The sequence below is a fragment of the Electrona antarctica genome, assembly GCF_951216825.1.
Source record: "Electrona antarctica genome assembly, chromosome: 15".
Taxonomy (NCBI): Eukaryota; Metazoa; Chordata; class Actinopteri; order Myctophiformes; family Myctophidae; genus Electrona; species Electrona antarctica.
The window spans coordinates 42243206-42267935 of record NC_136796.1 but is presented as its reverse complement, the minus strand read 5'-3'; the positions used below and the strand labels follow the sequence as shown (position 1 = coordinate 42267935).

The window sequence follows — 24730 nt, the reverse complement described above, 5'->3', positions numbered from 1 at the left end:
TTCTCGTATCAATAAACTTCGTCTTTTGGACAATACTTCGTCCTGGGCGTCGGGCGTTACTAATAGAAAGGACAAAGAACTTCGTCCTGGGCGTTCAGGGTGTTAACCACATAAAGCATCACAATTTGGGGCATCTCTCAATAGGTGAACACCCACCAAAAATAGCAAATCAGAAAGTTCACAACAAGCTGAGCTTTTGATCTGCTATTGTTGGTGCAGAGGAGGGGGGAAACATTATGCAGATGAAGCATAGAGCTACAGCATATGGCAGTGGTGGAAAGTAACTAAGTACTTTTACTTAAGTACTGTACTTAAGTACAATTTTGAGGTATTTGTACTTTACTTGAGTATTTCCAATTTCCTATACTTTTACTTCTACTCCACTACATCTCAGAGCCCAAATTTGTACTTTAGTTACTAGTTACTTTGGAGATTTTAATTTTGATTAGAAAACATACATTAATCACTTCAACCCTATACATTTCGGCCATTTGAAAATAGCAGATCTACAACGCGACGCATTGTGAGCGATAGAATCTATTTGAGCGATAGAATCTATGTAATGAAGCAACGTTTCGGTCCCTCCGGAACCTTCCTCAGGCATGAGGAAGGTCCGGAGGAACCGAAACGTTGCTTCATTAAATAAGAAAATACTCTTGTACAGAGCAAATACACAGTGTGTGGGTGTATTCTATTGCTTTCATTGATGTCCACTGGCCTACGCACCTGTGCATACGCCTGATTTCTAGGTGTGCAAAAGTTTTCTCCTACAGATGATACCATTCAATACAAATGCTTCTATAAATAACCAGTTTTGGTTCTTCAGCTGGTGCCGTGATGGTGACATAACAGGTGGAGTGTTTTTTTTTTCTTCGATTGTTTTGACTAATGTCTAAGATTATGTCTATCTTTTAGTTCATGTAGTGGGTTTTTCTAGTAGTTGTATTTTGACCTGCGGGTATCTGTGAATTGTGTTTGTATGTTGCTGTTTTTATCACTGCACAAATGAAGTTCCGAAAGGAAAACGCAGCAATTTGAAGTTGAAGCTGCAGTTGGCAGCACCTCACATTTTGTCTCTGTGTTTGTGGGTAACTTACGTCCAAAGGCTGGAGTGAGGAGAGATGCCAGCAGGGCCACACAGGCTGAAGTGTACAGCAACATAGTAGAATGCCGGTGCTGCATCCTATTCAATCAGAGTTGAGAATTAATTTATATGCCATTATACATCTGCCACAAATCATTGTGTGTGTGTGTGTGTGCGTGTGCGTGTGCGTGTGCGTGTGCGTGTGCGTGTGTGTGTGTGTTTAAATTATTCAAACAGCATCAACATAAACCACAATTAATCTCCGACACTGGCACACCGCTAGGTATAAATCAGGCCTCGTCCATCTGCGCACATAGGCCTCACTCAGACCTTTACTGCATTGCTGTATGCTTGTTGGATGAATGTTGTGTAGTGTCATGGCCGCCCCAATGCATTTCCAATGGAAGTCACATGGTTTGTAGTCCACATTTTGGACTACAAGCTGTTGTATGGCTTTCGGCTGTGTTTCGACTGCGCCCCTCCCCCTCATACAACACAAATGTTGTGTCAAACCATGTGACTCCCATTGGAAATGCATTGGGGCGGCCATGACACTACACAACATTCATCCAACAAGCATGCAGCAATGCAGTAAAGGTCTGAGTGAGGCCATATCCCGCATGCAGACCGTCGTGTCACTGTGTGGGCTGCAGACAGCATGCAGTCACAACTCTTCCCCTTTGTCAAACAGTAGCATTTCAAGGACCCCCAAATTATATAAACTATACAGTATTTGGCCACAGACGCCTATCTGGAAAGATCTGGTGTCAGGGACCCCCTTAAGAGAATATTGGTGCTGTTAAAATGTTTCAAAGATATTGCAAATCTACCTATTTTCAAATATACCAATATACTGTATGGTTAAAGCTGTTAACCCATTTAAGCCTGAAAAAAACATATATTCAAAGATTTGTGCCGCATTTTCACGATTTTTCAAAAATAGCAGACCTACAAGCTCGTAGCGCGCCACTCGGTGCTATTTTTCAATAGCTAAAGTATAACATCATTTTTATACTATATGTCATTATTAGCTGCTACCTTTTTAAACAAAGACTATTAAAGAATGACTAATGAATAAACTTGGAAAGGGGACTTTGACCATTTCACACAATGAAGGTCGTGTTGGCATCTTTAGGTAAGGTCTGTATGTCAGAGAAGTAATGGGATATCTGCACACCGCTTTTAATTGTAAATAGTTGAAAAAGTCTGAAACCTTTTACTTATAATGACACATCTCAAAACAGGGATGAAAGGGGTTACAAATCTTAACACATTGGCTGCGTGCTGTAATTGCAGATACCGATAAGTAAAACAAAAGTCAAATAATCCACTGGTTCTCCACTGGTGGGCCCTGAGGATACCAAAACGTTAGCTAAGTTAATTAAATGGGCCTTCAACCCGAAAATGTCGAGAGCAACCACTGAATTAGTTGAACATGGGGGAGGGGCTGAGACAGCTTTTAGTTTCAAATGAGCCAAATAAAACTGTTCCACTTGAGCCTGACAGAACTTTTATAGTGGGAACAACTACTGTGTTAAGTGGTCAGATTGTGGGCGGCCAACACTTTCGAGCTTTTTCCAAGTGCAGGGGCCCTGATCCGGGAAAAGGTCGAGGACCACTGAAACAATCACAAAGCTATCGGCCAGACAGACAGGTATGTGTCGGTCAGGCTTTATACTTTCAAGGAGGCACTGTGTGCGCGAGCTCGCGTCGTGTCCCCGGGCCACCTCCAGACTGTGGCTGTCTCTTTTCCATGCCAAATCCATCTCCCTCCCTGCACTGCACAGCGTGAGGCAGCCACACATCAATGATTCAATGGGAGGCTCAAGGGGACGCTGAGGGCAGCCCTCCCTCCCTCCCTGGCAAAGGAAATCTTACAAACTTCACGGAGCCCGTCGGGGGCCGTAATGTACTGGAGCACAGGTTTGTCTTGCATCCTCTATTCCTGTTTTTTATTGCAAGACGGTGTGTGTGTGTGTGTGTGTGTGTGTGTGTGTGTGTGTGTGTGTGTGTGTGTGTGTGTGTGTGTGTGTGTGTGTGTGTGTGTGTGTGTGTGTGTGTGTGTGTGTGTGTGTGTGTGTGTGTATGCGTGCGTGTTGGGCTTAAGTGGAGTGGAGGTGAGATAGCGTGTGCGTGCATGTGTGCATGGGCGATTTAAAAAGCAACAATGTCCTTGTGTATTCCTCTCACACAGAATTCTATTTGCATACCGTTGCTGTTGGGCAGAGACCCTGTATCTCCATTTCAAAGTTTGTTTTGTTTTTACCAGCTGCTTGGAAAGCAAGCTGGTCTATTTTCTCTCGGCTTTGACGACCAATTTCTCATTGGCTGCCGTAGTGACGACCTTATCGTCCTGATTGGCTGCCTCGTCTCTAGGCGACCAGACACTTTTTGCCAGCCGACCTCTAAGCCAATGGGACAGCATTGCAGCCAGCAACAACCCATTGTCTAAACGGCATGAACACTCAAAACATCTAGAAGCTCCGACACTAGTTTGTATCATCCTATCCTTGTTTTCGTCACGTCGCGCGCCACTGTTATTTGACCAAGGGATTCTAATGTCAACTTTCAAATACAAGACGTATAAGCTAACCCATGCAGGCACTGGGTGCGTGCAGCTGGTGAAATATAACTACCGGTATGTCATTTTGGGCTTGTTTTTTGTAAATGAATGACCTTCATCACACTACAGTGGCACTGCCTGGCACACAAGAAGTAGCAAAACTAGCCAATATGTCAGATGTGCCATTTCAATACTTGTTTTCCAAAGGTTCATTTTATCCTTGCTGTCCCTTTTTGACACTTCTTTTCATTGTAAAAAAAAAAAAGAATCTGAATATCATTTGCATAACACCTTTGCAAATGCCCTCCTTTCTCACTGACAATGTTCTGGCAATCCGATGTCTTGCCAATGTCTTGCACAAGCTGTATCTCTGTGGGTTTTATAAATGATAACCAATCTAAAGTGTTAACAAGGCTAAATAATAGCTCCATTGGAACACAGGTTCATCTTTTCCATTTGCTGAGAAGTAACGCTTTTGGACATTAATTACACAAGGTTTCCACCCGACATCGACGTCGTGCATTTTGTTCCCAGCCGAGCCGGTCTGAGTTAAACACAAGGATCCAGACAGACTGACTGCATCTTCAGTCAGCATGCGTCACCGTGCAGACTCCACAGGGACCCCCGCTGACATTGTACGCGTGTGTGCCATGCTTTGCACACCTCCTCCTAACACGGACCCGGGATCATGTTAACACAGCTGTGATATGACACACAGATCATGGTTTATTCTAACCTGACTCCACCAGATGGGGCAGCAGAGAGTACACTGGGTTCAACCCCTCCTGCTCCCATCTGGGAACTCTCAGGCAGACTTGATGCCCGGCCACAAAACGGCCTGGCCAATCAGCAGCAGCTAGAGGCGGGATAGCTGCTGCTGATTGGCCAGGCCGTTTTGTGGCCCTTTTAAAAATCATTTTATTGTGTCATAATCATTATTTAGTATAATGCCTGATCTATACTTTGGCGTACGACAGGGTGGCGTGAAGACATTTGATCTACAAGCCCTATATAACTCTGCTAATTTAGAAAGAATATGTTAACGCCACAGGGTGAACGTGGTTACAGTTGTTTCAGTGAGATATTTCACATATTTCTACTCTTTTGTTAGAATGTTTATCAGCACATTCTCAATAAATGTGCAGATACAACATAATGACAACAGTCATTCTCAAACTTTTCAGTGTCAAGGACCCCCCAGTTTGAGATGAATATAGGACAGGTCACAGACCCTCATATACAGTAACTCTAGTCTGTGTACAAAGAGAACCAAATGGAACCAAATGCAGATTTGGAAACAAATGGACCCTTTAACGGTCCATGTCCATTAAATTTGCACTCTCACAGACCGGTAAGGGTCCATTTGGTTCTTAACCATGACACCTAACGCTGGGGACCCCCTGGAACCCCCCTTATGTTGTGCTTTAGATCAAGTTTAGATCAGTTGCCAAACAGAACCGGAACCATCCAAAATGAATGAATGGCCACAACATCATGGAAGCCAAGCCGATGATGGGGTGACATTTATGTGTTGCGCGTGTGGCCCATATCTCAAATCATATACAATAGCACTAACAGACTGTGACTCCAGTGTCACCCATATGGGACCCATATGGTCCCACTCACCACCCCAGCCTCTCCTCTCGCCCCAACCCCACAACCCTGAGTGCCAGCCAGAACTCCTGGCACCCGCTCTGCACTCTCATTTGTCTTAATTAACCAACAACCGGATTGCTGATCAACACAAAAGGTACTCCACCGTACAAATTAAGACCATGCCTTTCGCTTTAATGAGCTGCCCGATCATTTCAAGGAATATTTAGTAAAGACTTTTCATTTATATTCCAAACGCACGACAGTGTGGCCTCTTATTGGCGAGCGACGCTGCAGTGCTACAGTATACATCCCTACATCGTGCTGAAGAGTTGCAATAAAAATAAAACAGTTTGTGTGTCTGTGTGTGGTGCGCATTTTATTATATCCATGTAATCAGACTGACACATTCAAACAGAAGCTTGCATGTGCGTGTGCGCACAGACATACACACACACACTAGGGCATTAACCAAACGTGATTTTTGATAGTCGACACGAATACCATCAAAATCGGTTTATAATCGATTAGTCGGCGGTAAAATATGATATTTTTTTCCATCCAATCAAGCATTAAAACATTGTGTTCTGAAACGGCCAGCGCGAGTGAAGGATTAACTGCAAAACAGAGGCGGTGAATGCAGGCCGAGTGGAATAGTAAGAGAGTGGCGACACGCTTTGATCTCACCACAAAGCGGGGTGCTATGGGCTATAGTTCCAAACATTGGAACTATCCCATTGAGATAGAATGAGCACTTCCGCATTCCATTGTTACAATGGGAGTCAACGCTAGTGTCGCCACTCTCTTACTAGATTACGCTGAATGCCGCTCTGATTGGCCGAAATTCACAACAGCTGTTAAGTCAAGTCAAAGTTGCAAGTCCACAATGACTCACGGATGGACGCGCTGTGAGCTTGTAGATCTGCTATTTTTGATGCGCAAGACCTTTCTACGGCGCAGCATAGCATGTTACGTTGTTGAAAATGTTTGTTCAGTTGGAGAATTGGATACGGAGGAGGATGATGCGATGTTTTTCATACACCCTAAATGTTCAACAACAAGTTACAACCACAGTTCCTTTGGTTTTTAGAAGCTACAAGCTAGGAGGAGGTTATGATTACATACTAGGCTTGCTAGCTAGCAGGCTTACCAGGCTATGAATCAGATGATCAACTACTTCACGACTATTATAACTATGATCGCGCGGCATGGCTGTTTGTTTTTAATAATGCCGCACGCCTGCACTTTTGTTGGATAAGCATGAAGAAAGAATATGAATAAGAAAAAGAAACATGAAATCACGGCAAGAGCTACTGTAGTTTGACTGTCACCAAACTGGATATTATTGGGCAGAGTGAGGAGGGACAGGCTGCTATACTACTGTACCGGACGAAACGACGACACGTCTCCAATCTAACTTGTTGAACAAACTACAGTAGTAAACTCACCAATAGTAAAAGTATTTACACACTGTAGTTGTCCCCATTGAGCGTATGAGGCATATGCTTTTTGAAAATCTGTCTTAAATGTTGCCAGTGCAGCCACCGCCGCCCACCGCACCTACACGAGTGACGGTGACGGCAAAACCCACGTACAGTCGGCTTGTATATGATATGAAAACAATCAGCCAGGAAGGGATTAGTACTTAAGTTGGAGAACTACCAACAAAACAACAGAGCTCACAGCTGCATGTCTGCTGTAAAAAATAAAATAAAAATCATAAAAAAAATCATAAAAAATATTAAAAATAATATTAACGATTACTCGATTTTTGATTTACAGTGTCGACTACCGTTTTGCTAGTCGAATAGTCGACTAATCGATTTTTATGTTAATGCCCTAACACACACTTTCTCACACACGCACGCACGCACGCACGCACGCACGCACGCACGCACGCACGCACGCACACACACACGCACGCACGCACACACAAACACACACACACACACACACAGTCACACACAGTCACACACACACACACACACACACACACACACACACACACACACACACACACACACACACACACACAGGGTATTTCCAGACGCGTTTAAAGGCAGAGACACATCTAGGTAGGCTACCGATTGAGGGGCTAAAGACCGAAAGCTTGAAATATACACTAAAGCTTATACGAGGGCTTTTACACTCTTCTACACACTCTCTGGGTCGATAGGCTGCTGTACCGCATGTGAGCATGGCCGAGATTAGCATGCAGATTTATCTCAGCCCTGGCAAATGGCCAGCTGTTTTAATCCATGTCCATATCTTACTTATGCCCATGGAAGGCTTATCACTGTATACAACACATACGGTATAGCTAATGTTTTAGTGCTTCTCAAAAATGTTCCATGTTCAAGGACTCCCAAATTGACACGTATTTGGCCGCGGACCCCCCCCCCCCCCCCCCCCCATTTGAAAAGAATGTTTTACAAATGCTCCATGTTCAAGGACTCCCAAATTGACAGGTATTTGGCCGCGGACCCCCCCCCCCCCCCCCCCCCCCCCCCCGTTTGAAAAGAATGTTTTAAAAATGTTCACGATTTTTCAAAATGTTTCAAGCGTTGCCAAAGGAAACAGGGTTATAGTTGAATTGTATATATGCTATATTAACACATTTTCCTGTGGACCCCCTGGAACCGTCTCAAGGACCCTACTTTCAGAACCCTGAATAACGTCTTGTTGTCACTTTGTTCTCAACGTGGGGTATATATACTTTCAGAGTTAATACAACACTGAGGATGTCACAGTGCAGATTGTGGTCCCAATATCATTTTGTAATCAACTGGGGGTCCGGGGGCGCCGAAAACACTGATGCCTTATACAGTGAGTCCCGGGTTCGGTTCCTTGTTACATGATACACTTTCTCTTCACTGTGTGTATACTATCAAAAAAGGCAGACTCTCTCTCTTACTTATACATTTATTTATATTTGAAGGGGTTCCATGGCCTAACCAACGCATATCAAACTGGGGATCCTTGAAATGCAATACAAAAAAAAGCTTGAGAATCAGAAAACACTAACCCAGATCAGCTCCTGATATTTTCAAACTTCAAGCAAGTGGGAGGACATCTAAAAAAAAAGAGGGCTGAAAATAAACAATCAGGCTGGATGGGAGCTTACCTTGACAAGTCAGAGCCGTGGAAGGCCATGTTTTATTTCCGCGGTGCCGGCGAGACAGACAGCTTCAGTAGGTATGGAAGGAAGGCTCAACCGACGTGGTGGAAAAACCCAGGAGAAAGAAAGAGAGAGAGAGAGCGGCCGACATGAAATTTCAAGCCCCTGAAGTGTGGGTCCTACCTGTGCATGTTGGGGACTGACTGAGAGACGGCGTGTGCACGGGGATGCTCAAACTTTTTCTGAGGACACATAAAAGTTTGTTGGTCGGGTTCCCATTGGCCAGGGCCGTGCTTCGGGAGGTGGTGACTGCATATTTTTTATTGCCGACACTTGAAAAGATGTTGAAGGCCCCTGGGCCCTTCCATGCCCACATTAACCCCCACCTTTCCCCCCCGTCGCTTCCCTCCACCCTGCCTCCCCACCTTTCCTTACGGTAGCCCCCTAATGACATGTGTTGCAGCTGTATGCAATTCTCTGTTAATAATTATCGTGGGGCTATGGCAGTGGTGGATAGTAACTGAGTACATTTACTCGAGTGCTATATACTTTGAGTATTAGCACTTGATAGGGCATTAAGCAATCCACATCCACTAGTCGACCTTGTTGGTACTAGTTGACAAGAAAAAAATAATTATTTTTTTTCCCCCAGATTTTGTAGGCCTCAAGATCAGGTAGATTATAATTATAGTCACCAATGTACACAGTTTTTAAATGTACAAATATTTATTTCCAAAAAGAAATAAATATAATAGGTAGTTAAACAACTAGTCGACTAGTCGACTAGTAAACTAGGCAACTAGTCAACTAGTAAAAATGACTAGAAGTGAATGCCCTAGCACTTGAGTAAATGTGCAGAGCTTTGGAACTCACTTCCAGCTCACATCAAAGCCACCCCCACCCCCCGTTCAAAAACTCCCTCAAAACCCACCGCTTTGCCCACCTAATCCCCTCTTTTGCCTTTTAATTGTAATGTATTCGTTTGCTTAGGTTTTAGCTGTTAAATAGTTATGTTAATAAACGTTTCGTTTGCTCTGTTTGAGTACCAAGAAAACGCTATATAAATTGGATGCATTATATTATTATTATTATTATTATTACAGTATTTACAATTTTGAGGCACTTTTTTACTTTACTTGAATATTGCCAATATATACTTTTGTACTTTTACTAAAATATATCTGAGTGCCTCTTCCACCACTGTGTAATTCTGTTTAGACAGGTGATGACATGTTGATTTGATAATCAACGTACATTCATCAGTGTACTGTAGGTGAAGAATGCATGTATGCAGTTAGGCCTGTAGTGTAGACGTGCAGAAAGCCTTGTCATTACCTTAAAGTCCTCCCAGGCCTGTTATTTGCTTAAACTGCATGTTACGGAAGTGTGTGACAGATTAAATGCTTTTTGATGTGATTAATCACTCTCGATTGGTTGCACACGATAGCAGAGTGCTTCACAACCTTTTTGTCTCCACCAGGCCGAAGGCATGGGGAGAGAGTATGTTTTGCACTCCGTCCGTGTGTGCGTCCGTCCGTCCTTCCTTCCTTCCTTCCGTCCGTCTGTTACCAGCTAATCTCCGGCACCGTTGGCCCGATCCATGCCAAACTTTGCACACACACTCTCTGGATGCCAACGACGAACCACTGCTCCAAATATTCCTCAACGGCCTGTTATAGCGCCACCATGAGGCCGATTTAGGCAAAACACATTTCTGTAGATTACTCGTACACATTTTATCCATACATCACACAATTCGGTATACACTATCTCCGTAGTCATGTGATCAACACAGATCTGCACCATTTCCCATCTTCCTTCCTGATTGGCTAAGATTCGCTTCCAAAGCTCACATGATTGGTCCGTTTCGAACAAAATGCCACAAATCACAAACACAGTGTGCAATTTCCGTGAAATTATACACGCACTTTTCCACTAGGCTGAGGACGACATGACACAATTTCTTTTCCAAACCAGCCTCATGGTGGCGCTATAACAGGGCAATTCCTGTTTTACCTATAACTGCATCGATCTGTGTACAACTTTGTATGCGCACTCCCTAGAGGCCATGGAAAAACATTTTCCCTGCATCCCTCCACATCTGCCGGTTATAGCGCCACCATGAGGCCGATTTCTGCTAAACACATTGTTTATATTAGTCGCACAGATTTCATCCAAATCTCATGCAAATCGGTATACATGATCTCTGTAGTCATGTGATCAAGACGAGTCTGTTTGATTTCTCAGATTCTACACTGATTGGCTAAGATTGCCTTCCAAAGTCTTCAGGAGTGGCCCGTTTTGTACAAAATGCTGCACATGTCCTGCTCATCCAGAATTCTATCCTCAGAGATGCTATGAGTGATCTGGCTCTGCATTTCCTCAACAAAATGAAGAAAATTGTTGCAAAAAACAAACAAACATGTTTATATCACTCCTAAACATTTTGCCAAACATCACACACACTCCTATCCTCCTGGTGGAGACCTGTGCCCAGAAGGGCACTTTTTCTAGTTTTCTCTGTGGAGCCCCCTCTCCTTTTTTTTCGCCTTTAATTTATATTTTTTATGGAGGGACAGATAGACTGACAGGAACTGGGGAGAGAGATGGGGGGGAAGACATGCAGTGAAGGCCGTCAGGATCGGGAGTCGAACCCACGGCACACTGCCAGACTGGATTACCAGCCAAGGTGCCTGGACCATTGAGCCATGGCCCAGGCCGAGCCCCCTCTCCTTACATCTGACAAAAGCTGGGACCCCCCACATGTGTTCTCAGTCACACACATACACATACAGAGTAGACATACATTCTCATACGAGATGAATGTCAAAAATAGCCTGATCTACAAGCTCACAATGTGTCACATCGCGGCGCGTTGTGGGCTTGTACGTAGATCAGCTATTTCGCTATTTATTTTTCTCAAACACTTGGGGAAACTGCGATAAATAAATGTCTTGCATGTACAACGTTGTCGGCAAGGGATTAGGGTACTTGACATTTAAGAGTTTGACAACCACTGAGTCATTCTGAAATAGGGGGAATAGAGTTGTGACTCATGCCCAGGGATACAGGAGGTCGAACCAGTTACCTTCCGATTCCCAGACGGCCTCTCTACCCACTCAGCCAAGGCCATACAAGGTTCCTGCAATTTCTTTGCATCCCCCGGCATCATGATCCTCAGGCTCAGCTCTCTCTGAATCACCCATCAAATGTGGTGTCATTCGGAGTTCCCTGTGCAAGCTGAACTGCTTTAAGCTATTCCACATCAAAGCCATGAATGTGAACCACAATGCCAATCCCCCATAACTCTGCCTGTATTTTAAAGGTAGGGGCCGTACATTATATTTTTTGGTTAAAACAAAACACAAACGTTTTTTTGTTAAAAGGTTGAAGCTCTATATTCTGATAGTAATCATTGCTATAGACTAGAGCGTACAATTCAGTAAAGGCTCGTACACACTGCACGATATTTGCTCCGATTATGCTGTCGGGGATAATTTTTGACGCTCGCCGACAAAACTCTGCTCATTGTTTGTCATTACTTCCCATTTCACTTGTTTATCCTACATGTGTCCTTGTAGGTTCTCAGATTAGATGTAATTGGTATCATGGCCTTGAAAAAATATGTTCTGTTTACTAAAGAGCTGGAGAGACAAGGAGAGGAAGTTAGCAAAGATTACTATCAGAACCATTTCAAATTAACACATAATTATGTTTATGATGTTCTACCATGTTGATCTAATAGCACACAATTCTGTTGAATTGTTTGCCAGTCTGCGCTGTTACTGCATGTTATCTGTACTCTATGTACTGTATACCAGGGGTTCTCAACCCGTGGGTCGCGACCCCTCGGGGGGTCGCCAAATTATTTTAGGGGGTCCCCAAATTATTTTCAAAAAAAATATATATATATATATATTTTTTTAAATTTTATTTTCACGATTTTTCAAAAATAGCAGACCTACAAGCTCGTAGCGCGCCACTCGGTGGCGCGCTATGAGCTTGTAGATCTGCTATTTTTAAATAGCTAAATTATAACAATGCTTAAAACACCAAAAGGGGTTCCCGCCCAAAATGGTTTAAGGTTATTGTAGCAGTCAATTTATATTGGGGGTCGGGAGGGGGCGGGGCGGTGGTCCCGAGACGTTGCCAAAGCATTTCCGGGGGTCCCCGGCCAAAAACGTTGAGAACCCCTGCTGTATACAGTATGTATGCACTACTATGTTGTCATTGTAATTTTAACAGCAGGTATACCGTACTGTATGTGTCCATAACACATTTCCTGTCTGGACAAGTATACTATACTGTATTCTATCTTATGTCTACGTCTGTTTTAATCATTGCCTTATCTACATCTACATGATGTCATATAGTTCTAAACATCATGATGTACATACCTGCTATACTATGCTAATTATGTTTAGGCTATTATCTTTTTTATTTCTATTATCTTTTTTTAAATTTCTATCCTGTGATTTTCTTATCTCTCCCGCTCTTATTATTCAAGTATTTTTATTGATGTTTGTACATAAGACAGGACAGACAACAGATACATGACAACAATTACAGAACAGATACAGGACAAAACAACAACACCAGTACTCAACATTCATGTATAAAATATAAAAGTCTGAAATTACAATGTAAAAACCACAAATTGTATATTAATGAAATCAACTATAACTCGCTCGCGCTGAAATGCCCTTGAACAAGGCATCAACCACTACGATGAAATGTGTTCTATGAGCAGGGCCTGGCTGGAAACAAGTTCTTGAGCTTAGCCCAGATACCCTGGGTAAATATAGATTTCATTTCATTTCATTTCATTTCATTTCATTTCAAATAAAATACAAATGACCAATGACTACGTAGAAAATACTACCGCAAAGTAGGTTAGAAACGGTTGCCAAACTCTGGTATATTTCTGAGTGGAGCCCCTGATTGTATATTTAAGTTCTTCCAGTTTGAGATGTGACCTAACATCTCTCCCGCTCTTATCTCTCTCTCTCTCTCTCTCTCTCTCTCTCTCTCTCTCTCTCTCTCTCTCTCTCCCTCTCTCTCTCTTTCTCTCTCTCTCTCTCTCTCTCTCTCTCTCTCTCTCTCTCTCTCTTTCTCTCTCTCTCTCTCTCTCTCTCTCTCTCTCTCTCTCTCTCTCTCTCTCTTTCTCTCTCTATCCTGATTCCTCTACCATCTCACATAAAAACTACAAAACGGAGTACACCCTAATCCTTTCCACCTGTAAACCGGTAGAACATGAATAAGCTTCATGTTTCTGATTCTGATGCCTGTTGTTCCAGTAACAGAATGCAACGGAATGAAGGTTTTGCCATCCTTGTCGTCACACCTGCTTTAAAGGAAAAGCCATATTTTGATCCCCCCCAAAAAAAGATAATAACCACCATCAGGGGAGTGTAATGACCACTTTCGCTTTGACATGTGTTTTATGAGCGTGCATTCCGCAAGAGTTTTAATTCATTTCCACTGTCCGCTCATACAGTATACAGTAGTATTGTATTCCCAGCGTGTGGCTGGCGTGTTATCGATCCCGGCAAGGTGCTGAAAAGTCCTGGTCCTCCACACTACAGAATATCAAATAAAAGACGATCATCTGCCATCAGGGATCATTAAACCATTTTCGGCGGGAACCCGTTATGGTGTTTTAAGCATTATGTTATAATTTAGCTATTGAAAAATAACAGATCTACAAGCTTGTAGGTCTGCTATTTTTGAAAAATCGTGAACATTTTAACTCAAATCTTTGCTTCTGGGGAGGTCCCTGGAATAACATATTTTCAGATGTTGGGCGGAGGCATATTACATATAATTTTTGGGGTCCTTGACATGAAATATTGAGCACCACTGATATAGAAACATTAGGTTTTTTCAGAAAACTGTCATTTTATTTTTTTATTTTGATGTCAGGTCTAAATGGGTTAACCCCACAGCCAACTGATACTGCGCAATTTACTACAGGCAATAATAAAAAAGGTCAAGCATAACCTATGTATGTGTATCTCGTTACCTTGGATCAATAATGCGCTTGTTGCTACACCACACAACGGGCCATCTGAAAAGGGCTCCATGTGCTCGTAGAAAGGGCCGGGAACATAATACACTGACTGGGGTCCCCTCCCTCCAACGTTTGGTGACAGAGATCATGTGTCCGGTGGAGATAATTGCCAGCTCGTGCTTTCAATGGGACTGTGATGGGGCTGCAGAGACACTGGAGACAGAGGAAAACAACTCACACAGAAGGTCCCATGACCAGAACACTTGTGATCTACACAGTAGACGCACACGCGCACGTACGCGCACACACGCACGCACGCACGCACGCACACGCACACGCACACGCACACACACACAGCAACATTATCAGCGTTAATTCAACTCTGGTGAGTGTAGAAATGGAGCCAAATGTTCCCCATTTGGGTCCATTTTTTGTATGGACCCAAATGAAGTGAGGGGCGCTCTTGTCAAATCATCATACATCATCACATTCCGGACAAACACATTTGGCGTCCTCACTTTTTATCTTCACTGTTTAAGCCCTTAGCCCAGGGGTCTGCAACAGGCGGCTCTAGAGCCGCACCCTAGTGGCTCCCTGTAGCATTACAAAAAATCGATGGAAATGTATAATGTTTACCCTGTAGAAAAAGAAAGATAGCCGACGAAAAACAGAGGATTTAACAGTTCGTGGACAGAGGCTTTTGCCTTCACAGACAATGCAGATTGGCTGCCTGTATGTTTAATCTGCAGTGAGAAGCTATCAAACAACAAAAAAAGTAACGTTGAAAGACATTTCCAGGGAAAGCATGCTAAATTCTGCTAGTTTCGTTGCAACCCGGGAGATAATAAAGCTTGGCAAGCCGCATTATAATGCGTACATTTTCTTTGCGGCTCCAGATAGATTTTGAATTTATTTTTGGTCGAAAATGGCTCTTTCAACAACTTGGGTTGCCGACCCCTGCCTTAGCCAATCAAATCATCACTATGGGGTGCACACAGACACACAAAGCTGGGAATAAAATAAAAATCACACCCGTGTGAACTGAGTGGTGTAAGGTATTATATAGCCTGATTAGCTCTGACGTAATGAAATCAGCTCTGAAGGTAATGAAATCACACCCGGGTGAACTGGGTGACCGTAGCAACCATGCTCATTTTTTGAGCACAGACTAACAAAGCCAGTTTGACGTAATGAAATCACACCCGGGTGAACTGGGTGACCGTAGCAACCATGCTCATTTTTTGAGCACTAACAAAGCCAGTTGTAGGAGTGGTTTACACCACTCAAAAACACCCGTGTGAAGTGAGGGGCACTCCCCCCTCCCCCCACACACTCGCTACATACACTCGATACACATTGGAACAAGGACACACTGTTTACCTTTCGTCAGAAGCTTTTACATGGCGGCAGCGTCGCGGTACAAAGGCACAAATTAAATCCGAAATGTGGATGGTTGAAAATCCACCAAGGACAGCCATCCTGGAGTCCGACTTATGGAGGTTTGAACTGGTTTGCCTTTCAACTGGTTTGCACTATGATTCTATTTGCAATCCCATAGTTGGAACGGTGGGGCGTTGCTATAGGAACCGGACCAATGTTAAAAGCTTCCGTAGGCCTCAACCATTATATAGACGGAGTATACATTGGGGTACGTATATATACGGACCTGGGATATGACGCCAACTAGCGTCGGCGTCCCTATATATATACGTACCTGGGGGAAAAAAGAGCTAAGTGGTCAGATGGGTGGGCCGCAAACGGGCTTCCAGATTTTCATGTAAGCTGGTGCTTAACGTTCTCTTAAAACAGTCTCTTAAGTTTATCCAGGTCTAGGATCTTCTAGACACAAGGAAGCCTCTGGAAGAAGATGAACAAAGAAAAAAACAATCAATAGTGTAGCTCTCTTAATCAAGGGCACTCTCAGTTGATGCCTGGAAGAGTGCCAGCACCAGAAAGGCAGCGATATAGACTCGATTTTAGAGCAAAGTGAAACAGGGATCAGAGGAGTGCAAACCGTTTACATGGCCTGCATGTGAATAGAATGGAGTCAAATATATATTCGGTGATAGAACACACTGGATAGAAATGGTTAGGGCATTAAAAACATCCAGTTCTCTCACACGGCAATGCAGAATGCAGGTAAGGTAATTATATTCATAATGCCCCCATATTTAACCACTTGAACCCTATACTTAGTTGACCGGGAAGGTTTGAAAACGGCTGACTCCTTCAGTGAGCTTTGCTATGTACCCTCGAGAGTGGTAAATGGTGCATTTACTGTATATAGCGCCTTTCTTTATCCAAGGCGCTTTACAGAGATGGTGCATTACATTCACCCTGCATTCTTCACACACCGATGCCAGAGGAAACCATGCAGTCTTGCTCAAGGACACTTCGACACTAACCCTGGGGGAGCCCGCGGGTTCGAACTGGGGAACATCCGGTCACACGTACCCAGGGATGGGTATCGTTGGGATTTCTGTGAATCCAATACCGATTCCGGTTCTGCTTATTGATTCCGGTTCCTATAATGGTTCCCTATTTCGGTTCCAAAATTGTATAAAATAACTTTATTTAAACTAATGGGTCAAATGTTTATTTAACAAAAAGTTTCATTCCTATTTATTGCCTTCGTCAATGTACTGAATAGAGTAACATATTATCCTTTATTCAACCGTACGTTGAGGAGAAGAGTGCCAATAACACATTTTGACAACATAAGAAAGCCTATATCTCAGACTGAGGAGCACTGCGATTCTGCAACACACACACACACACACACACACACACACACACACACACACACACACACACACACACACACACACACACACACACACACACACAGGGGCGGCAGTGGCTCAGGGGTGTGAGTCACACCCCTGAGCCACTGCCGCCCCTGCCGTGGCATCCTCCATGTGTCATATCCTTGGCCCCATACCTCCTTTCTATTTTATGTTATATCATGAAAAGGCTCTATAAGCACACTAGCCATATTAGAAATAAATTGGGCCTAATCCTAAAGCCCCATTCACAGGTGTTACCATTAACGATTCTAAAGGCTCCGTAGCACATCTCAAACCCTTTAGTTTCAAGGACCCCCATAACCCTGGCTGAGAGTGTACAAATGGGACCAAATGGACCCTCCATTTGTACTCTCAGAGTTACACACCCATAAGGGGCCAATTGGAACTGCCTTAAGGAACCACGAAGGTACCTGGACCACACTTTGAGAACCTATGATTGTAGCAGAATTTTTCTAAAGTGAGCCAACATGCACAATATCCATCCCAAGGACATAGATATGTAGTGTAAGTTGTAACGACCCTGCGAAAGACCTGGTCGTAACTTGCTCCTCCAAGGGAGCTATATCTCTCTTGGCGCTCAGGCGCTGTTTGTTGCTTGCCTTGTCTACTGAGTTGGAGGCCGGGGTTCGACTCCAGCGGTGCTAAACGTTACATTGGTGTCAGAAGGGAACGAGGACCCCTGGAGTGTGCCCTTGCACGAGGGACGTGAGGGACTCGAGGAGTGAAGCGAGAAGCGCGGGGGTGCGCTTCAGAAAGGAACCAATGGAACCAAATGATTTGGTTCCATTTGGACACAGTTAAATTAACATTGATTTTACAATATAAATTGGGGTCCCAGAGATATAAATGCCATTAAATGGGGGTCCATAGACTAATGCATGTCAAACTGGGGGTCCTTGAAATCAAACTGGTTGAGCACTGCTAGAGCCGTAAAAATCTTTTCAAATGGGGGTCCGTGGGATAATTAGTGTCAATTTGGGGGTACTTGACGTGAAAAAGTTTGGGAACCACTGCTCCAAGGGAGCTAGCTCTCTTGGCGCTGTTTGTTGCTTGCCTTGTCTACTGAGTTGGAGGCCGGCCGGGGTATTTTATTTGGCATAAAAATTGAGGTATGACATTTTTATCCTGGCATTATGTTAAATCGAAACTAGAAGGTGATTAAAATGTTACCTATGATTTTATAATGGAGTAGTTACTTTTCGCCAAGTGGGCATGGCCTTTGAGCAAGTAGAACAGTAGGCTGCCACTGCCTCTGTGAGAGACGTCACGTACCTAGCAGGTCAACCCCTGCTACTCTATCACATAGCCAACAAATAACTTATTTTCAGACAGCAGTGACACCATCACATTACACAGAGTGAGTATAGCCTATACTATATTGAAGGTGTAAAGTAAGTAAGTAACATACTTGATTACTTACCTGACCATACAGGAAAGTGATAGGCTTCAATGTAGGTCAATTACTTTACACACTATTAGCGCAAATGTCTTGCTTTTCATTTGATGATGGACAGTGTCATAATTATTTCAACACACACAGGACGAAGAGCTTGTGCAGTTTAGCTGAATTTAGCCCAAATTAAATTGCCCATGATTGGAACATGGAGGCACCTGCGTTTGCTGCTGTGCTGACGTCATGTGCGTGTGCGCAACTGCGCACGTGTGCATGAATGGGGTGTGCGTGTGTGAGCAAAGAAAACTTAATTGGTGCTATTAAAGCTAGTACAGGCTAAGCAAAACAAATATATAATTGTTCCTAATATACTTATTTATTTGCATGACAGTTTATGTCTGTTTGAACGACACGGAAATAACATTAGGAGGGGGGGGGAAACCCCACAAAAACTCATATATAGCAGCTACTTTCCCCCAGCATGTGACGTCAGCCCGTCAGCTGGACGTTACGGTGCAGGTAATTTATGTTCCGTCGAACGACGGTGTCGCGCCGATTCGGAAAAAAACGAACGAACGCTTAATTTATTCGAGGTTGTCTGTGTTTTGTTTTTTGGCGCGACACCGTCGTAAGACGGAACTATAGTATCTAAGTAGGTCTACGAATCAATGGTACGCATGGCCGTGCCGCGCGCCGTGGTACCCGCTGCACCATTCATATGTAACAATTCCACTGAAAACTATAATTCTGTCTTGAATTCTGCTTCTGAATGAAACGAGACTTGCATGAAGGACAATGTCCAACGCAGCAGCAGCACCAGCACGCAACGTAAGCCCCCCCTGTCAGAGGGAGAGAGAGAGAGAGAGAGAGAGAGACTGCAGAACAGAAACACACAGAGTAGAGAAGAGAGGAGGGTTGGGTGGATAATATAACCATGGCAACAACACACAGCAGCAGCTGAGAAGCGATGAGCGGTGATGATAGCAGCATCACACACATGCACACACACACACACACACACACGCGCGCGCACACACACACACACACACACACACACACACACCGACACCATCCATCCACCACACGGATACAAACAGTGTAAGTGACCCTGCATGCATCCGCAGACCTGCACGGTCTGCACCTCTCATAGCGAGACAAAGATTCCGCTGACAGTGAACCTATAACACCGCGTGCAGATATCATACTACAGTCAGTGGGTGCCTGCGAGGGGACATCATTGTGCAAGGTAAGATATTCATTGTGGTTCAAATTGTGGTTTTGACTGGCTCCTCTCTCTCTCTCTCTTTGTGTGTGTGTGTGTGTGTGTGTGTGTGTTTGTGTGTGTGTGTACGTACGTACGTACAAACACATGAAACATCTCAAACAGTGTCAGTGAGATCTACTTTTATAGTTTGCTCTGTGTCCCAAATTCCATAAAGGCAGTTGTCATTGTGTGTGTGTGTGTGTGTGTGTGTGTGTGTGTGCGTGCGTCCGTGCGTGCGTGTGCGTGCGTGCGTGCATGCGCGCGTGCGTTTATCAGATACTTCTCATGCCAGTATAATAAGTATATGCATGATCAACTTTGGGCACACGACACGTACCCTTGAACTTGACCGTTGTCACAGTGTTTACAATACACAATGTACGCCAGCCTCGCATTTGGCACTGGCAGTGCGCTGTAGCATCGCCATGGAACGGCACCTGAGTCAAATGAATCTGCGCTCTAATTGTAATGACACCAAACCCCTCTGGTGGGCCCCTAAAGGCACTGATAAAAGCTAAACGGTAAACTGCAGACCGCCTTAAATACAATGCTGTCTCCCCTAAATCAACACGCGGGTTGAATCATGTACTCCGTTCCTCTAAAACAATTAGGCTATGAACAGGAATCGGGAAAGCGTGTACATGGAAAACCCATGTTGGCAAGCCTTATTATGGCATCGCAACCGTTTCATATGCCTTTGACACTGGCTGTTAACACAAATCACTGCTGATTTGATATGTCCATACAGCTATAACGTATATAATTCATAATTGGACAGACAGACAGACAGACAGACAGACAGACAGACAGACAGACAGACTGACTGACTGACTGACTGACTGACTGACTGACTGACTGACTGACTGACTGACTGACTGACTGACTGTTTCTTTGTTTATTTGAAAGGGACCGTATATTAATGAACAAGGAATTTAACTACAGTACAGTTTAATAGATGTAGATCATTTAGATTATAATTTAGATTATTACTTTTGTGCCATACAACCAGGCAGCTGTACACCTGACACAAACAACACAGTAAAGCATTACATGTCATTTACTACTCTTTACATCTAACACATTTAAAATACACATCTAATAAGACAGCTAACAGAGACAACATTTGCACGCAGAACTTGGGTGTTATGTCAATTTGTACAAAAGTGCTGCTTGTGTGGGGCAAAATGATCGATCTCCGAGCCTGATTGGTTTGTAATAACTTTGGCACAGTATGGGGACACTGATTGTATAGCTAGCGGGTGCATTCTTTTTATGAGCTTATTCCAGAATTGTGTTCTAACAGCGAATCTTGAAGGTAACTTCTTTTCATACTGTAAAATCTGTTGTGGCATCATTGGCTACATGGCTTGTCAATATGGATCTAGGCAAATTAAGATCCTACTAGTACTCATACATCCTGGCTATAGGTGAACATTTGGCTGAAAAAAAGCAAATCTACAAGCTCACATGGTGTCGTGACGTGATGTGTTGTGAGCTTGTAGATCTGCGATTCGGTGTACAGGGATAGAATGAGGGGGCTGAGAACAGAGCTCTGGTGGACCCCAGTGGTTAAATCTCAATACGTTCCCATAACAGCATTTGTGATCTGAGAGTTCACTAAGTATAAAGCGAGTGTTAAGGTCCCTGCACGCTGCTGCGTTTTTCGGATTTTTAGCAGCGTTTTTCCTCCGGTTTTCCCGAAAAACGCGTCCAGTCTGCAAGGACCTTCTGGGCTGCAATGGGCAATGGCCCCGAAATATATCGAAACCGATATTTACAACCCATAACGCGACTTAATCTTGACATGTATTGTAGGTTAATTGAATATTCAATATATTTCAAATGTCTTCTAATCGACTAAACAACTATATTTTTAGTGGCATACAAAAAATAGTAAAAAAGAAAAAAATATATGTTATTTCTCTTACTATTTTTGGAAACTCGTTCATTAATCTAATCGAGGTGTTTGAAATAATAGTGTGATATTGATACCGCTGATACCGCTGGTGCCTAGTAACAGACTGTGCTGTGTAGTGTGTACTTGCAGCAGTGTGTTTCAATTAAAGTAGATTCAGAGAGGCACGAGGAATGTTCTGTTAGTCGAAATAGACAACATATCATGTGTGAAAAATTGTGATGTGACTTGCACAATGAGGGCATTTTGCTAAAACCCCTGCCTCCAGATTCCTGAGGTGATGAAACAGGGATTTCACAGCTGATCCCCACACACACACACACACACACACACACACACACGCAGCCACGCACGCACGCACGCACGCACGCACGCACGCACGCACGCACGCACGCACGCACGCACGCACACACTCACAGACACACTCACAGACACACACACACACAGAGTCACACACACCTTTGTGAATTATCTTGTTACTCTGGCCGGGAGGGATGCCCCATCATGTGGAAATATAGAGATGCTGCTCACGTCCCACATGGAGAAGTGTGCGATGGTCCAATTTAGGGCCATCAGTAGTGTGGTTGTTCTGTCGATTGCTGTTCTTCAGATTTGTATAATAATTGCAAACCAACAAATTGACATGAAAACGTTCTAATAAATTTTTCATAAACAGCTTAGCTAAATCGATAAGCCTGATTAATCAATCTAGCCCTATTTAGTACTTCAATGTACAGTGTGCATGGTGCGAAGGTAACTGATCTATAAGCTCACGTTGTGACACGTGAGCTTGTAGATTAGCTATTTTTGCGATTAAAACAACATCTAAATAAATTAATATACTGTATAGATAAATATAGATAATTAAAAAACTTCTTAAGGCAGGTATATCTTTAGCAGCAATGGAGAATAAGTATGCAAGAAGGGAGAAGCCATGCATTGCATTGTTAAAGACGGACGGACGGACGGACGGACGGACGGACGGACGGACGGACGGACGGACGGACGGACAGACGGACGGACGGACGGACGGACAGACAGACAGACAGACAAGGAAGAACTATGTCACAAAAAACACCAGTTTTTCTGATGATTTGAGATTCTGATTTCTTTAAATAGATTTTTTAAATGCACATAGCTCAGATCATCACAACACAATATTTGCATATTTGCTCCATATGTGAGGGTATGTACAGGAAGTTGCATAGGGTTTTTTGCAGCATTCAGCAATAATAACAGTCAGATAACTAAGATATTGGACTATAGATGAACAAACCACAACATCGAACATAACTGACTATAGCAACCTTTCAGATCGATCAACCATTTATTTTTATTACAAAATATGGATTATCTAAAGTGGCAGAATCCAATATCACAGATTTCCAGTTCCACAATCGGAACAGACGTCGTAAAGTCACCTAACATCTTTTTTGCTGCCGCCATGATCTGCCTTCGACAGGATTTGGCTTTTAATAAATGCATACAGCCTAATGGAGGCTTTTAACAAAATGCTAGATTCATTATTATGCCATCATATCAGTGCTGGTACGGTTGCTTTTGTGTAGAGAAATAATTGGACACGTGTTAGACTACTTTTCCCTTCATACTTTTCCGAATCCTTTTTTTTTGCTGGTGAAAATAGCTTTTGCCTCCTTGTCTCAGCAGCTAATCTTGCCATGAATGTCACTCAATCGCATGATTTCCATTATTTCCCAACATGTGATTTGCTTCAGGAGAATGACGTGTTGTGTAAAGACGTATGCCGTGTGGTCCGAACCTGGCATGTTTTTGTTTCCATGATGCAGGAAATTGGTTGTTAATGATTAGAATGATGTTTGCTTAATATCCAGTGCTCTGAGATACACAATATAATCCTTTGTGTTCCATTTGTAACTCTGAGAGTGTACGTACAGTGCGTACACCAAATGGATTTGTACACTCTCAGAGTTAAAGTGGTCCATTTGGTTACATTTGTACACTCTCAGAGACAGTTGAAGCGGCACTATGAACTTTCTTTTAATGAATAAAATGTAATTTTGTGCAATCTGTATGGTAGAGTATGTTAATACAATATAACGTACCATTGGGGTGGTTGTATTTTGTCTTCCTGCTCTTCTATTGAGACATTTTGAAAGTGTCAAGGGTCATGTCTTAGCTAGACACACACAATCTGACACAAATGTTGACCTGATGTTCAAGATTAAATGCATTCCCTGAGCAAACAAGGCAAGCTCTATTAGTCCAATGCAGCACAGCCTTGCGCAGGAACCCGGGTTCAAATCTGGGGGTAGAAGAGGGAAGTTACACAGTGCGGCTTTGAATTAACACTCTGGATTTCACAGTGTACCTTCTAGTCACACTCAATCGTACGACAGCATCTTAGCATCAGTTGTTAGAGATATGAAACAGCATCGCCAGTTGTGTTTACTACTTCCTGCCCCTGTTACTTTACTTTATTTATTTGGTCGTGACAAGTGCGAAAGTGTGAATATGCCGGATTTAGCTAAAGCTATTGCATCCTTACTTACCATAGTCCCCCGAAAAAACATTTTGACTGTTGACACTTTGACACGTTTTTATCCCGAATCACTGGCTTTAGTAGACTAGACCTGTACGTGCCCGTCGCAGTCGGCCACCGGCCTACTTGGGAACGATGCAACTTGGGAACTAATGATATACGTTTTCATAGCACGCGTTTTAACTGTCAGTCGGTGTCCCACATGGAGATCTGTGTATCTGCCTGTGTGCCTGTGTGTGTGAAGACTGCAAACTGACTGTGAAAAGTGGGCAAACTGACTGTGAAAAGTGTACTTGACAATCAATTGGGCCCACTGGCAGAGCCTGATTGGTTGAGCCTCAATTGGCTGAGGCAGAGGCTGGAAATTTCCCAGGTGAAAGGAGTTGGCCTCATTAGGCCCACTGGCAGAGCCTGCCAAGGAGCCTTTTGTGGTGATTCTGGAGAACCGTGGGTCCGACCGAC

The 24730-nt window shown here is 43.5% G+C and overlaps 1 protein-coding gene across 7 annotated transcripts in view; it reads right to left on the bottom strand.

The window, feature by feature from the left end:
- Positions 1–18753, bottom strand: part of col9a1c (collagen, type IX, alpha 1c) — a 90575-nt gene extending 71822 nt beyond the window's left edge. For 3 of the 7 annotated variants that reach the window (XM_079521842.1, XM_079521848.1, XM_079521845.1), the window contains exons 1-5: positions 18596–18753; positions 16083–16225; positions 14381–14581; positions 8365–8449; positions 1098–1183 (exon numbers count right to left, since the gene is read on the bottom strand). In XM_079521842.1, coding sequence (XP_079377968.1) covers positions 1098–1183; positions 8365–8393 — 115 coding nt within the window. In that variant the 5' untranslated portion in view covers positions 8394–8449; positions 14381–14581; positions 16083–16225; positions 18596–18753. Of the gene's footprint in view, positions 1–1097; positions 1184–8364; positions 8450–14380; positions 14639–16082; positions 16226–18583 lie in introns of all 7 variants that reach the window. The other 4 variants (XM_079521843.1, XM_079521844.1, XM_079521847.1 and 1 more) reach the window with 4 other exon arrangements.
- Positions 18754–24730: the final 5977 nt, after the last annotated feature.